This window comes from Limanda limanda, chromosome 20 (assembly GCF_963576545.1).
Source record: "Limanda limanda chromosome 20, fLimLim1.1, whole genome shotgun sequence".
NCBI lineage: Eukaryota > Metazoa > Chordata > Actinopteri > Pleuronectiformes > Pleuronectidae > Limanda > Limanda limanda.
This window is the reverse complement of record NC_083655.1, coordinates 2,798,033-2,811,645: the sequence shown is the minus strand read 5'-3', so window position 1 is coordinate 2,811,645 and position 13,613 is coordinate 2,798,033. Positions and strand designations below refer to the sequence as shown.

Sequence of the window (13,613 nt, the reverse complement as noted above, 5' to 3'; positions counted from 1 at the left end):
CTTTACCCCACAAAAAACTAAAGTGCACCTCCAGCACGTTTTTGCACCAAATTGAAGCCCTGTCCATCATCTCCACGTTGACATACAGGACAGTACAGTATTTATCTATCTGGTGCATAATTCAGGCTCGTGGTGCAGCCGCGTCCAGAGCCTTTCACCGGCCGGAGCCAGGCTGACAAACAGTGACAGATAAACCAGGCCGGCTGCATTCTGCCACTGCTTTATGGCTGACAGGCCCTGGAATGGATCACTAATGGATCAAACAGAGCAAAAAAGAAACTACTGCAGGGAGGGAGGAGGGGGAGGGGCTGCTGATACCTGGGTGTGTGACAAGGAGAGAGAGAGCTCAATGAGAGAGGACGAGAGAAGGAATAGGAAACCATTAGAAAGTGACACTTTTGAAAGAGTCAGGCACTTTGGTGGAACGGTCCAGTGAGCGCTCGGCTCCGTGGCCCCTGGGAGGAGTCGGGTGTGTTTCTTTCCTTCCGTCTCGGAGGAGGAGGAGACGGACGGAACACACGTTGATGCCTCTGAGATCTCAGCGCCGCGGCAGGAACAGACGCCGCAGCCCCGGCACGGTGTCGTTAACGTCTTGTCTGCACTTCACTTCCTGTCAGATCAGAGTTGATGAGGGAGCAGCGTCCTCACGGCCAAACACGGATCCAAATCGAGGATGAAAAGACAAAGTGCTGCTGGAAGTGTGTGAGTGTGTGTGAGTGTGTGTTTGTGAGTTGCTTTGTAGTTTGTGCTGACACAAGCCAAGCGCCCGTCACACGAGAGCGTCAGTGGTGTAATGATCGAACTCCCGCGGCCCCGGACTCCACAAAGCTCATTTACAAACCCTCGTCCCCCCCCCCGGTGCCCCCGGTGCTGCACGGAGAGAAGGAGGACGTGTCACTTTCATAACTGTCTCGTTTGTGGGAATGGATCCTCTTGTACTTTCAACACTGGATTCATTTGAGCACGACAAGCTGCTTTCACACAAGCATTGGAGTCTGGATACTTTCTGGATATGTTCTGAAGGGGCTGGATGTCAGATATTTTCTGGGAAAGACAAAATGTCCAAACAATGTCAAAATCAACCCATGTGAGAATAAAGCACGACAAATCAAAGCAAGCATGTGAGCGTTTCAGTTTCTAACACGCAATTATTTAATTTTCTATTAACACACAATAGTTTTAGTTTCTATTAACACACAACAGAGATAATCTCCACATGTCAAAGGTCTGAAAACAGCTCAATGTTGCTTATTTGCCAAGAAGCCAAACATATAATCTGTTATGATTTGTACACGTTAAGCAGTGATTTATTAATAGGTCCTGCATGAGTGCCGAGGGCAAAACACACAGCAACAATCTGCATCTTATCAATTTCTGCCCCGTTATTATGTCTTAAATGATGTATATTTTCAATTAAAATTTCATAAACAAACCTGTCACCAGCACAATTAATCTCATTTCTTTCCATCTGAAGCTCTTTAAAGCTGCGTCAGCTCGGAGAGGAGATGCTTATGTAGATGTACATTGTCCTCCAGAGCCAAATCAAGCCGTCTCTCTGCTGCTTTTCATCTATATATATATATATATATATATATATATATATATATGTCATAAACCACCTTCTCCTTTTCATTCCTTTTCAGAAAATAAACCAAATCCACAATACTGTCTCCCGTCCCCTCGGATTATTTTCCACTTCTATTCTTCTAATAAAGCAAACGGCTCCATAGCCGCGGAAAAGCAATATTCTGAGGCCGAAAACAAAGACGAACATTTGTTCCATCGCCCTCGGTTCATATCTGAGAGTAATTCTTCACCCACGTACAGGGAGGTGCATTTATCCTGAGCCCAGTCGCGGCCTCACATTGTCCCGTAATGGCTCTATGGATCCCGAGCAAATAAAAAAAAACAAGGGTGGAAGTCAATTGTTAGGTACAACACGTGTCCTCGGTGTCTTCAGGTCGCGTGTTTTGGGGGGAACAGATGTTTTATATACGTGACGCCGTGAAAAATCCATTTTTATTAAGAGGCCGTATAAGATCTTGATGTATGACTGAGGAAAATGTGAAAATAATACCACATCATTGTTTTGCCACCGAGTCGAACGTGTGTGTGTGTCTGTGAGCAGAGACGACAGCGGGTGATAAACGGCTTCATCACGAGTGAGACGTGCTGCGCCACGAGAACTTAGAGGCAAAGTTCACTCAACACAAACGTTATAACAGAAGGTCAATGTGATTCCCTTCTAAATGTATTGTTTCCTCACTTATCAGATACTGTTAGAGCTCTCTGAAAGAAACTGTCTCTCTGGTTGATGAGGTTCATTCTTATCACTCACAGCATCATGCTTGACAACGGCAGGCAGCTGTTTTCTGTGTTAACGGCTCTTAAATCCCACTGTGCATTCCAGATGATCCCAGTTAGAGAAGAGCTGATGATCAAAGTGGAGCATTTGGTCGCTCAAGCATCAGATATTCCCGTCAGCAGTTGGTAGAGACCCAACATAGAGCTAAAAGAAGAGTGAATAATGGAAAAAACATCCATCAGGTGACGAGAAATACATTTCACACAACTCATTTCCTCTGTTTCTGCAGGTTTAGATGAAGCAAAGTCAAATTAAATCAAATGTTGTCGACTCTTCACCTTGCTACAAAGACAATGAACAACTTCCCATCTCCAGCCAGTAAACCCTGACGTCAGCTCTGTGTTTCAGCCTCACTCTGAAGTGAATGTGTTCCCTGGCTCTGGAGCAACAGTTAAATAAGAGCTTCAGGTGCCAAAGTAGCTGTAAACTGAACCGCACCCCCCCTCAAACATCGACATTCCAGTCAGCGCAGCTCATTTCAGCTGAGGTACAAAGATGTGCCGCCCGGCCCGAGCAGCCATGACCGGAGCCATGTGTCGGGGACTGGAGAGACAAGGCTGCTGATGTAAAGACTCGCTTCAGCGGGCCGACACCGTTCAACGGGACACAAGGTCAAGAAGAAGAAGAGCGACCGGGAGAAAAAGGAAAAAGGAAATAGATCAGAGGAGAAAGGGAAGAGGAGGCGGTGGAGATTGGGGGCTTGGCTCTTTTCAGCCGCTCTCAACAGGTCAGTGAGAAGGAAGGCAAGACAATTCCAGTGGGTAACGAACTCCAGAAGCAAAATCAACCCAGTGAAGATAAATACAGACACAGGATCCAGGGAGAAAATGAAGTTTGTTAACCAGCGCTACCTGTCAGAGAAAGGCCATTATATGAGAAGCGTTATTTATAGCCCGGAGTCATTTTAACAAGGACAGACATGGAGATGCTGCGATAAAATCTGACTGGATTATTGCTTTATTATCTCAAACCTGAAGTGGAAATTTGCCTCCAGGGCTCGGCTTCTGTTTCAGGTGCTTACTGTCAGACACGTTCTCATCTCTGCTCAGAGTCATCAGGGGCGGAGCTGAATTACAACCAGCAGATGAGTCTAATTCTGATGTTTGTGAGAAGGAGAAGCGAAAGGAGGAGGAGAACTCTTCAAATTAGCACAAGCAGGATGAGGGAGGAGAAGGAGGAGGATGAAAACAAACCGCTGTTAATCCATGAAGGAGAAGAAATAGAGAGAGAATAAGAAACCGTTCTTTTTTATGGAAATCTGGATCATATAGGGAATAAAGTAAAGCAGAAAATAAACAGATCATAAAAAAGGGAAATTCCCACGAGAAATTAAACCAAACAACCGCATTCGAAATCTCATTCACACCTACGGTTCATTTTACAGTCTCCAATTAACCTCCATGTCTCTGGACTGTGAGAGGACCCAGGAGCGCCCGAGGAAAAACCCACGCAAACACGGGGGGGGGGCACATGCAAACAATAATTCTGCAGAAGGAACTTGTCGACAGTATTTCCCCGACTCTCAGATCCAGCCTCAACATCCTCTCCTGTACGATGCTAACAGTTTGTTTCTCCACATGCTCGTGCATTAATAATTCAAAATCACAATCCTCTCTCTCTCTCTCTCTCTCTCTCTCCCGCGGCTGAAAACAAAACTGTCATGTTCAACTCCGAGGAACCCGACAATCAGAGACACGCCACTTCCTATTCCTACCACACCTCTGAACTGCGGCCCCCCTTCTCCATCTCTACATCAGAGAGCAATATGTCGGGGGTGCTGTTTAAAATCCAGAAACACCTGAAAAGTCAAAGTTTGGAAGAGACAACAGAAAATTATGTTTTGTTCTCTGGAAAGTGCAGAAATAACAGATGTTTTGTGGGTCGCTGTTAGAAGTTGTGTATTCTTGTGTGTCTGTCATTTCCAGCAACTGAAAACTCTGCCTACTGAGTCTCGTGGAATAAATATGAGTTTGATTTATGTGCTGAATTAAACACACAGACTTATTAGCAACATCATTATTGGATAGAGAAGGATTTAATCATTTAAGCTGTAACGATCCGACATAAAGCCGAGATATTATCCTCCCGTTGCATCGTGTGCTTCCAGCTCTCACAGCTGACGGGCTCTGGATGTGCTGCACGTGAAACTCACACCAAACAGCGATGGGTCGTTTGCGGGAGTGGATCCTCGCCGTCGTCCGTCTTCCTGTTTGCAGTTTTGCATTTTCTCCGTGTGTCAGCGTGGGAGAAAATGTCTCCAGACTCTTCCTCCCACAGTCCGAGCACACGCAGGTTAATTGGAGACTCCAAATCGCCCGTGGGTGTGATGAGAGCCTGGTGTATGATTGTTTGTCTCTATAGCTCTGTGCTATTCTCCGTCTGCTGGGATCATCTCCAGCTCCAGCCAGGACCCTCGGGATTTGGGGGTTTAGATAATGGAAAAGAATTTCACTCCATCAAATGTACATGCACATACGATTTAGAGGAACGTGTCAGAACTGGAATAAGTTGAAGGCTGCAGAGTCAATACAGAGGAGTCAACGTGTCACTTTGAGAGGACGAGAGCTGAATAGAGTTGTTTCTTCTCACACTGGTGCTAATTTGATCCTGATGCATGTGGACTTGATGTGCTCTCACACTCTGTGTTGCGCTTTAGCCGATTGACGCTGCTTCCTCTGCTGCTGCCAGTATCTCATCTCCCATCATGCTTCGTTTCTCTGTATGTTTCCTGTAAAGTCCGGGAGACGCCAAGATGCTTTCAACCCGTCCACAACAAACGCACACTGTTTTCTGCTGATGCTAATTGCTAACAAACATAAAAACATATTGAATATACGAATGCATTAAATCAAGAGAAAACAAAGCGTCTATAGATGAACGCTACAGTTTATATAACTCGGTTTTTCCTTCAATTCAAAGCCTTGGTTCTATTTCTATACTGAGCCAATTATCACATAGGCAGCGAGTCAGGTGACTTCACTTTTACCCATCAGGCCTCTGCTGTGATCCCTCTATTGTCCCTGAGACACACTTTTCATCTTATATGATATAATTCACTATTCAATTATCCACCCCTGGTTCTGATCAAGCGTCTCTCTGTGCCGGCCCCCTCTTTGCCTTTAAGGCAAATGCTTTATCTTGTCCGTCCCCGTCCCTTCCTCCCTCCGTCCCTCTGCCTCTGTACTCTGCTTTCATCATCCCTCATCCTCCCTGTATCATTGATTTAACCTCACTCTGTGTGCCCGGCCCTCGGTCCCATCAGACGCTCTGCTCGCACGGCGAGACCGTTCAGCCATTTGCCGCAGAAATGATCCACCTCGCTGTGAGACAGGAACAGGAGAGCCTCTAGTGGTGCAGCCGGAGCACTTCAACCGATGGCTTCACCTCTCAAGCCTGAAGGAGAAGATGAAGCTGTCTGAAATGTAAAGATTTATAATCATCTGAGCCGTTAACACTAATCTCAACAGGTACATATAAGATTTAAAGTCTGTAATATGTCCAAAAAACTATAAGAACTGTGTCTTTGGACTTAAGGAGCCTGAGAGATCTGCTCTCTTCCAATTACAAGAAACAGAATTATCATTATGAATTGAAAACCTTAGGAAAAACATCGTTTTATGCAAGAATCTCCTCTGAAGACCAAACCAAAACCCGCACAAGTCGAATTTCAAGAGCATTACAACCTGAGATACTCGAAAATCTCTCGTCTGAAAAGCCTCTTTGCTTTGAAGAACCCTTTTTGGACGAGAGCTAAAGCATCTTAAAGCCCCTCGAGCGAGTCCAGTTACCTGCGAACAACATTATAAAATACAACATGAACTGGATGATTGAGGATCTTCACAGACAAACTTCAGACGTATGCGTTCCCGGCTAAATTTAGACCCCGGAGCAAAAAATAAAAAACTTTTGCAAACTCGTAAAGACGCCCGACTTGTCGCCCTTGGAAGAATTTTCAGCAAACTGCATCATAAAGCAGTCGACTCCCCTGCTAAGACAATATTGGCATCCGACATCTGTCATAGTTCGGTATAAATCACACGCTTGTTGTTTTTGCAGGAGCTGGGGAGTTATTTGCTTCTCTCCTGTTTCCTCCCTAATCTAAGAAATACTGCGGCCGGTCATAAATAACGACTAAATCAGCACTCCGGCTCTCTGACCCATAAAAGTGAAATGCAGCGCAGCTCTTAAGACCCATGTGCTCGTGTGGATTGTGTGTGTTTGTGTGGATTGTGTGTGTTTGTGTCAGAGAGATGGATAGGGAATGGGAGAGGAGCTCAGGAGCCTTTTGGTTCCCGCCTCCCCGTCCTCCTCCATCGCGCCGCTTCTCCCCGCGGTGGAAACGCCTCGTGAAGAGGCCGGATATGAATTTGTTTTATGCTGAGATGAGGTTATTAATGCCCGCCATCTGTTATCGTCAGCTCGCTGCCAGACGAGCAGCGGCGACACAAAGGAGGAATGCAGCCCAGAGAGTCGCAGACGTCATCGGGGAGACGCGAGACGCCACCTTGGTTCTGATGAATAGTTCTAACCTGTGTTTGCAGAGCATTTATTTCACAATTTCTGCAAAACACAGGTTCCAGGGGACATGTCAAATGTCTGGGAGATAGAGATGGATGCAAAAAATAATGTTTTTGTTCAACAATTGCAACAATTACTTCTTCCTTTATTTTGGAAGCTGTCACACACGACACTTCTGATGCAAACGGTCATTATTTAGCAAAACCCTCCAGGAAATAACATAGAAAGTTTAGATTTTTCCTTTCCTAACTATTTCTATGCTTTGCTACACACTCGAGATAAATGCGTAGATAGACATTGATGAATTGTCCCTTTTTCCAAGTTACCTACAATATATCCGGCGTTAACAGAGCATTCATTTCACCGTTTCTGCAAAACACAGGTTTCCCGAGACACCTGTCAAAACTCTGACAGACAGAGAAGGTGAGGAAATAATGTTTCTGTTCAACATTTACTTTATTTGTCAGTTTGGAAACCGTCAGACTCGACGACGCTGTTACTTTGAAAATCCCTCGAGGAAAAACTCAAGGAAGGTTTAGATTCTATGGGGATTCTTAGAATTAGATTCTTTGCTATACATTATAAATGTATAGATGCACACATTATATATATATATATAGAGATCAAACCCATTAAAAATCACCTTCACCCTCTATTACAGCCCATCACGTGACCGCCCCCCCGCAAGGACAGGCCTTTGCACGAGGTGCCGAGTTACACACACACACACACAGACTCTTAATGTGCAGCTGATTTGGTTAGCAGGCGCTTCCGTGTGATAAATAAACCATACGGCCGATTCACACCCTGATGGCTGCATAACTCATCGCCGGAGGAGAGCGGTGCACGTGTGGGTGAGTCACGTTCGATCAACATGAAGCGTCTGAGGGTTTGTTCACGGAGGAGGGAAATTAGCCGGATGTGAAATAACCGAGCCAGAGGTCAAAGTGGCTCGTCGCCGAGGATTTTACAACATGACAGTAATCAAGTGAAGGTTTGAAACCAGAGGAAACAATTACACTCGGCTGGTTTTTGTTAAGTTCTCTGTGCCAGTTATTCCCCCGGCCCTCATTCAGCCGTTCTGCAGGAATCAGAAAAAAACACACACAAGTCTCCAGATGCCCCCCCAGGAGTCGAGAGCGTGGATGGATGACTCTCTCTACCTTTGCCACCGGTGCCATTATTCATCACTCACTTGCTATTTTCCAATCAACACCAAATAAAGCAAGAAGCCGGCGAATTCTCTGTGTGTAATCAGGTAAATTAAGAGGAGTGGGAGCTCATTATTCTGCACTAAACACACAGCGGATGCTTTTATACACGTCGCTCGACCTAAACTGTGAACTGTTCTCTTCATTCCACAAACGGAGAGCAAACTGAAGTGTGTGAACATGTTCTGTCGCCTCCATCTGGTAACACAACACATCTGGAAACCAGGTGTCAGGTGTTATCACTCACTAAGTTGTTTCCTGCAAAGCACAGACTGAAACTAAAAGATGAACACGCTTTATGTCAAGTTACATCTACTCTGGGGCCTGACATCACTTTACCTTGAAAACCAATCTGGTCTCAGACTCAATTACCAACTACCAGAGAGTCTGATTCTTCTATTAATGAGTAAATAATAAAACTTAAACCTTCATCTCATTACTCATGAGCTTTGAATCTTGAGGGGTTTTCAAGTTACACTGTTTACATGTGCTACTGCTAACGGGCTGTTTGTATATAGAGCTTCTCAGTCTGATCCACCCACTCACACACTGAGCCACGGCCATCACATGTCCCCGTCTTGCCCAAGGACGCCTCAGCAAGCACGCTGGAGGAGCCAGGGATCAAACCACCGACCTTGAGGAAGTGGACGATCCACTCTCCCTCCTAAACCGCAGCCGCTCATATCCAGTACTTCATTAAATGGATCATCCACGGCTAAGTGCTGATCCGGGTACTTACTGAATCTGTTAGTCATGCTGTTGTGTGTAGTGGATCTTGGTATTAAACACTGGTGCAGCAGGTTTATTCACACTGTGTGTTACAATAGAGCAGAGAGTCCAATGCAAACTGAACTAATCCAACAGATTCTAATGAATCACAGCATCAGACTTTCAGAATGAATTAGAATAGAATATTTCAGTATATAAATAAAAGGCATTAATATCAGTATTGAAAGTCCTGGTCGAAGAAATTGATTTAGGTTAAATAATTATTATTCCAAACCCTATGTTGCTGGATATGGTCGTAGAAAAGGAATAAGTGTTGTATAGAGCTGTCACTATGCTTATCTTTTAAGTGCAGTAAATATATAAATAAGTAAAAAGATAATGAGCTTGGGACTGGATAATATAAAACTGAATGTTATCTGCCCAGTGAGGAGGAAAAAATGATTCCCTTGACTTAGTCAGAACTCTATTATGCTCCAAATAACCTCCATACCCGCTGACAGCAGGGGAAAGGGTATACAAGCAGATTCCACTATATACCATATATATTTACTCCTTTTTTCCACCACTGTTGTTCATTGTTCATTATTACTCATCGTGTTATCATAAAAGAAAAATGAATCTGATACTGGCCAGCTTATTAAAAGTGCATTTCAGGGCTTGGCTGCCTCATAATCCATAACCAGGAAAATATCCTTTTTGTCTCTGTGTGTGTGTGTGTGTGTGTGTGTGTGTGTGTGTGTGTGTGTGTGTGTGTGTGTGTGTGTGTGTGTGTGTGTGTGTGTGTGTGTGTGTGTGTGTGTGTGTGTGTGTGTGTGTTTGACAGAGAGATAAAACCAAAAGGGAGAAACTGTGTGACTTAAAGTGCGAGTGTGGATTTATCCTTTTTTTTCTCATCCCCCTTAATGCAAAGTGCAGAGGCAAAGCCATTAGAGCCCAGAATCAAAGAGATAGGCTAAGAAAGAAGTGAAACTGGGCTAATATATGACTTAAACCACACACACACAGACACACACATTGCACAAACCCAACTCACCTCTGTGTGTCTGTAAAGGTTTGAATCTCTGTCATACATCTCCCGAGTCTCATTATGCGCTGATCGTACCAGACAGACACACAAACAGAGATGTTTACTCTTGTAATAGGGTCTGTGGAGAAAAACTAAAATCAACCACGGGGACGAAGCTCTGACGGTGAATGTAAGGATCCAGTTCTGCTTTTTATCTGTTTGCTCTCTTCTTTAAATGCCACAGGAGAGGGAATCTAATTAGCGAGGCTGAAATGTGAGGCTGCATGTACTTTCTCACTTTATAACGAAGCTGCAGGGAACAAAGAAGGCTTCACATAATATCACAGACTAGACATGTGGACTGGACCGGCGGAAGGTGAAAGGCAAAAACAATGCTGGATATTAAACTCCTCAAATTCCCTGTTTAATTGTGAAAGTCGGCCGGGGAAAGTTGATATGTGTAAAAATCCAACGCCCGGACGAGAGGCAGATAACACAGAGTGAAAGCTGCGGGAACAAAGAAATACATGAAAACATGTTTGATCAGATCGTAATGAGTTGTTTCACCAGCCGGGAATCATCATCAGAGAGGATTTTCAAACTAAGATCACAATCGAATGTATTGACAGAGAAGGATTTAGGCGGCAATGGAGAATAAGTCAAGCTCATCCCAAACAAAAGCAATAATGAGCTGTTGTAGATGCATCGTCTATTTGAGGGGGGGCTAATTCCTCCATCTGCAGTCCTCGTATGTAGAACAAACACTGATAAGGAACCTATTATATGACTTGAAGTATACAGCATCATAATTTGATGCTGTGTTATACTCCTACCTCACTAGGTTCCATAAAATATTGCATAAATTGTTGATTAATCCTCAAAGTTGCTCAGACGGTTTCATTTAAGTTGCTGTTCAAGGCCGACAGAAGGTAAATGACCTAATATTTCACAATCAAGACAAAATCAGAGGAAGGTTAAAAAAATAGGCAGATTAGTGGAGCAGGACTTTTAAGTTTTAAAGCTTAGATTTTTATCTTGCGACCAACGAAGAGACGACAAGAACCTAAACTACCTCCCTGTAAATACTGCAAAGTAAAGTAACTCCTTAGGAACATTAAGGGATGATATGATCTGTATGAACGAGTTTAGATACAGGACTTGTACTTGTTATGGACTATTTTTATCTGTACTTCAGCTCCCGCATTGGGAACCATAGGTTGTGAAGAGTCATGGTCCCTCAGTCGATACCTGGCACAGCGATGGTGTCCATCGATATCCAAGTGACCTTCAGCAGGACAGTAAACTTTTTAACGTGCTCTCTCACTTTGTCGTGTTCTGGACGGTACGATTGTCGGATGTGAGGAGGAGAATCACACGGCAGAGCAACAAGGACAGAGAGAAAGTGTCGGAAAGAAAAAAGGAGGTGTTGAGATCATGGAGCCCGAGAATTAAAGTGTTAGATTGACACTTTTTATCCAAGGAGACACAGAGAGAGAGTGAAATGTACCCGGCCTCTCAAACACTACAGGCAAGGATTCATCTAGAAGAGACAATACGATGCAGGAATCAAGGCTTCTGAAGCAAAAATGAGATTAAATGAAGCTTCTCTCAGGAAACACAATCTAATGTCTCTGAAGCAGCCACGTGTGACGGAGAGGTATGAAGGAGACAAAAGGTGGAGGCAGGTTTGAAGTGGCAGATCGGGGCTGGTGGGGGGTCGGAGTCAGTGGATGAGCTTTTCATCCCAGTGGGCTCCAGTTCTCATCTTCACAGTGGGATGTAAATGTCACCTCCACCAGACTCAATCATTAAAGCCACGCAGCTGGACGGACGCCAAAGCTCGGATTGACATTCAAAAGAAAACTACTGGGACAGGAGAGCGAGATACAGTGAATATAATGTGGAAATTAACAGTGTATGAAAATAAATAGCTTTAAAAACCCCACCATTGAAAGGAGAGAGCAGGATTTACAGTATATCTCTCCATCCTGCAGTAATCACTGCACCGGCCTGTATTAATAAGTCTTTATCTCTGACAAAGCTCTTCTCTGCACTGTCATGCTCTCAGCTTGATGAATAGGGACAATACTACATCACTGTTTGTATTGATTTCAGATGATGTCGGAGTTCTCTGCACCAACAAACACAAAGACATGGGACCAGCGCTCAATAAATCAACCTCATGTTATATTCATGCTCACCTCAACCTGTGTTTTAACAACCTGCGCCCGACACATGAGTGTGAAGCACGAGATCGCAGATGAATCCTGAGACACAGATATTTGGATAAATGTTGATTCGGACATGGAAACACACAGAATGATTAATACTGAGGTGACAAATTAATCCAAATGAATCATTAGGTGTCAACTGACTGGTTTGTGATCAAGGTTAAAGGAGCAACATCATCACAGAATGATGTTTTTCTTAGTTTGATGCTGAACACTAACTTGCCCAAGGAGACTTGGACACGCGTAACCGGGGCGACTGGGATCGAACTGCTGAGCTTCTAGTGGACGACCCGCTCTACCTCTTAAGAGTAGCACATGTGAAAAAGGTATATTTCCTATAGGGTGTTTGTAATTGTGCAGATTTTACCGATTGGTCAGCTACGAAGTGAAAGCTCAGAACTCAAAACCACATAATTCACTCAAAGCAGAATTTAATTCCAAGGTCACACATGGACGGTGACAATTTATCAGAATAACAGCTTAACCGAGGTCTTCATGAAATGCAAATAGATTCATGAGGAAGACAACAGAACACTTTATGTGACTGGAGTAAAACAGGCCCCCTCTTTAAAACGTCTGTGTTTCAGCACCGCGGACAGCTCCGGGAGTCTGGAGCTGAACATCTGGAAACAGCCTCAAACATCTGCACCTTTACGGTAACAGCATCATAATAAAGACCCAAGGTGACCCCCCTGGTAGAATGTATGGAAATCCCTCCGCACACAAGTCGTGGTGTGTGGTAAACAAACAGCTCAGCTCAGCATCTGCTTCCAACGGATCAAACCAACCGGAAGGAAATGCTGTATAAATACTTATATCACAGCCTCGTGGAAAAGCAGATGTTTTCTAAGAATCTAAGAATAGCACGTCGAGTCCAAACCTCCTGACGTGTCATCTGTGGGATTAACTGAGGGACTAGACATGGAGCAGACGCTGCTGACGCATCGTTTATTGACGCACACGCCAACCAATCGAGGCTTTGACGCACAAGTTCGATAACTCTGCCTCTGACTGAGGGGGGGAAGTTAGAACCAACACTCAGCTTTTTGGCCCTAAAATCAATGTTTCGAATCATTTTAAAGTCGATTACATGTGTTTTTTTAAAGCGTACAACTATTTAATGATGTAACCAGACGTGAAGGTGAGTTTCTTACATCCTCGTCCTCCTCGCAGTGTCTCCGGGTGGGATGCTGGAGCTGAGGCCGGGGTCCCTGGCTCTCCTCCACACCTTGCCCGAGGAGGTGACTCGCCTCCGGGGGGCTGGGGAAGGACGTGTTGGTGTTGATCCTCCCGGTGAATCTCTGATACAGGGACGCCATGTCGACTATTCGTTTTTTTTAAAAAGCAAAAAGCCAAGATAACTTGTCGAGTCCGTCAAGTCCAAGTTTTTCAGTAATTCGATTAGACGAAGCTCTGGTTGGAGGAAGAGGAAAAAAAAAACTGCTCAGGATTCACATCACGTACTTTCAGCCTCGATGCTGCACCGACGCAGTTTCCTCACTTTCCCCCAAGTTGATGCGTAACTGGCACAAAGACAAAAACCCGAACCGGTT

The 13,613-nt window shown here is 44.4% G+C and overlaps 1 protein-coding gene across 1 annotated transcript in view; it reads right to left on the bottom strand.

The window, feature by feature from the left end:
- LOC133026922 (dipeptidyl aminopeptidase-like protein 6) overlaps positions 1-13,379 on the bottom strand; it is a 118,123-nt gene extending 104,744 nt beyond the window's left edge. The window contains exon 1 of the mRNA XM_061093907.1: positions 13,215-13,379. Within this exon, the coding sequence (XP_060949890.1) occupies positions 13,215-13,379 (165 nt within the window). The remainder of the gene's footprint in view (positions 1-13,214) is intronic.
- Between the last annotated feature and the right edge of the window lie 234 nt (positions 13,380-13,613).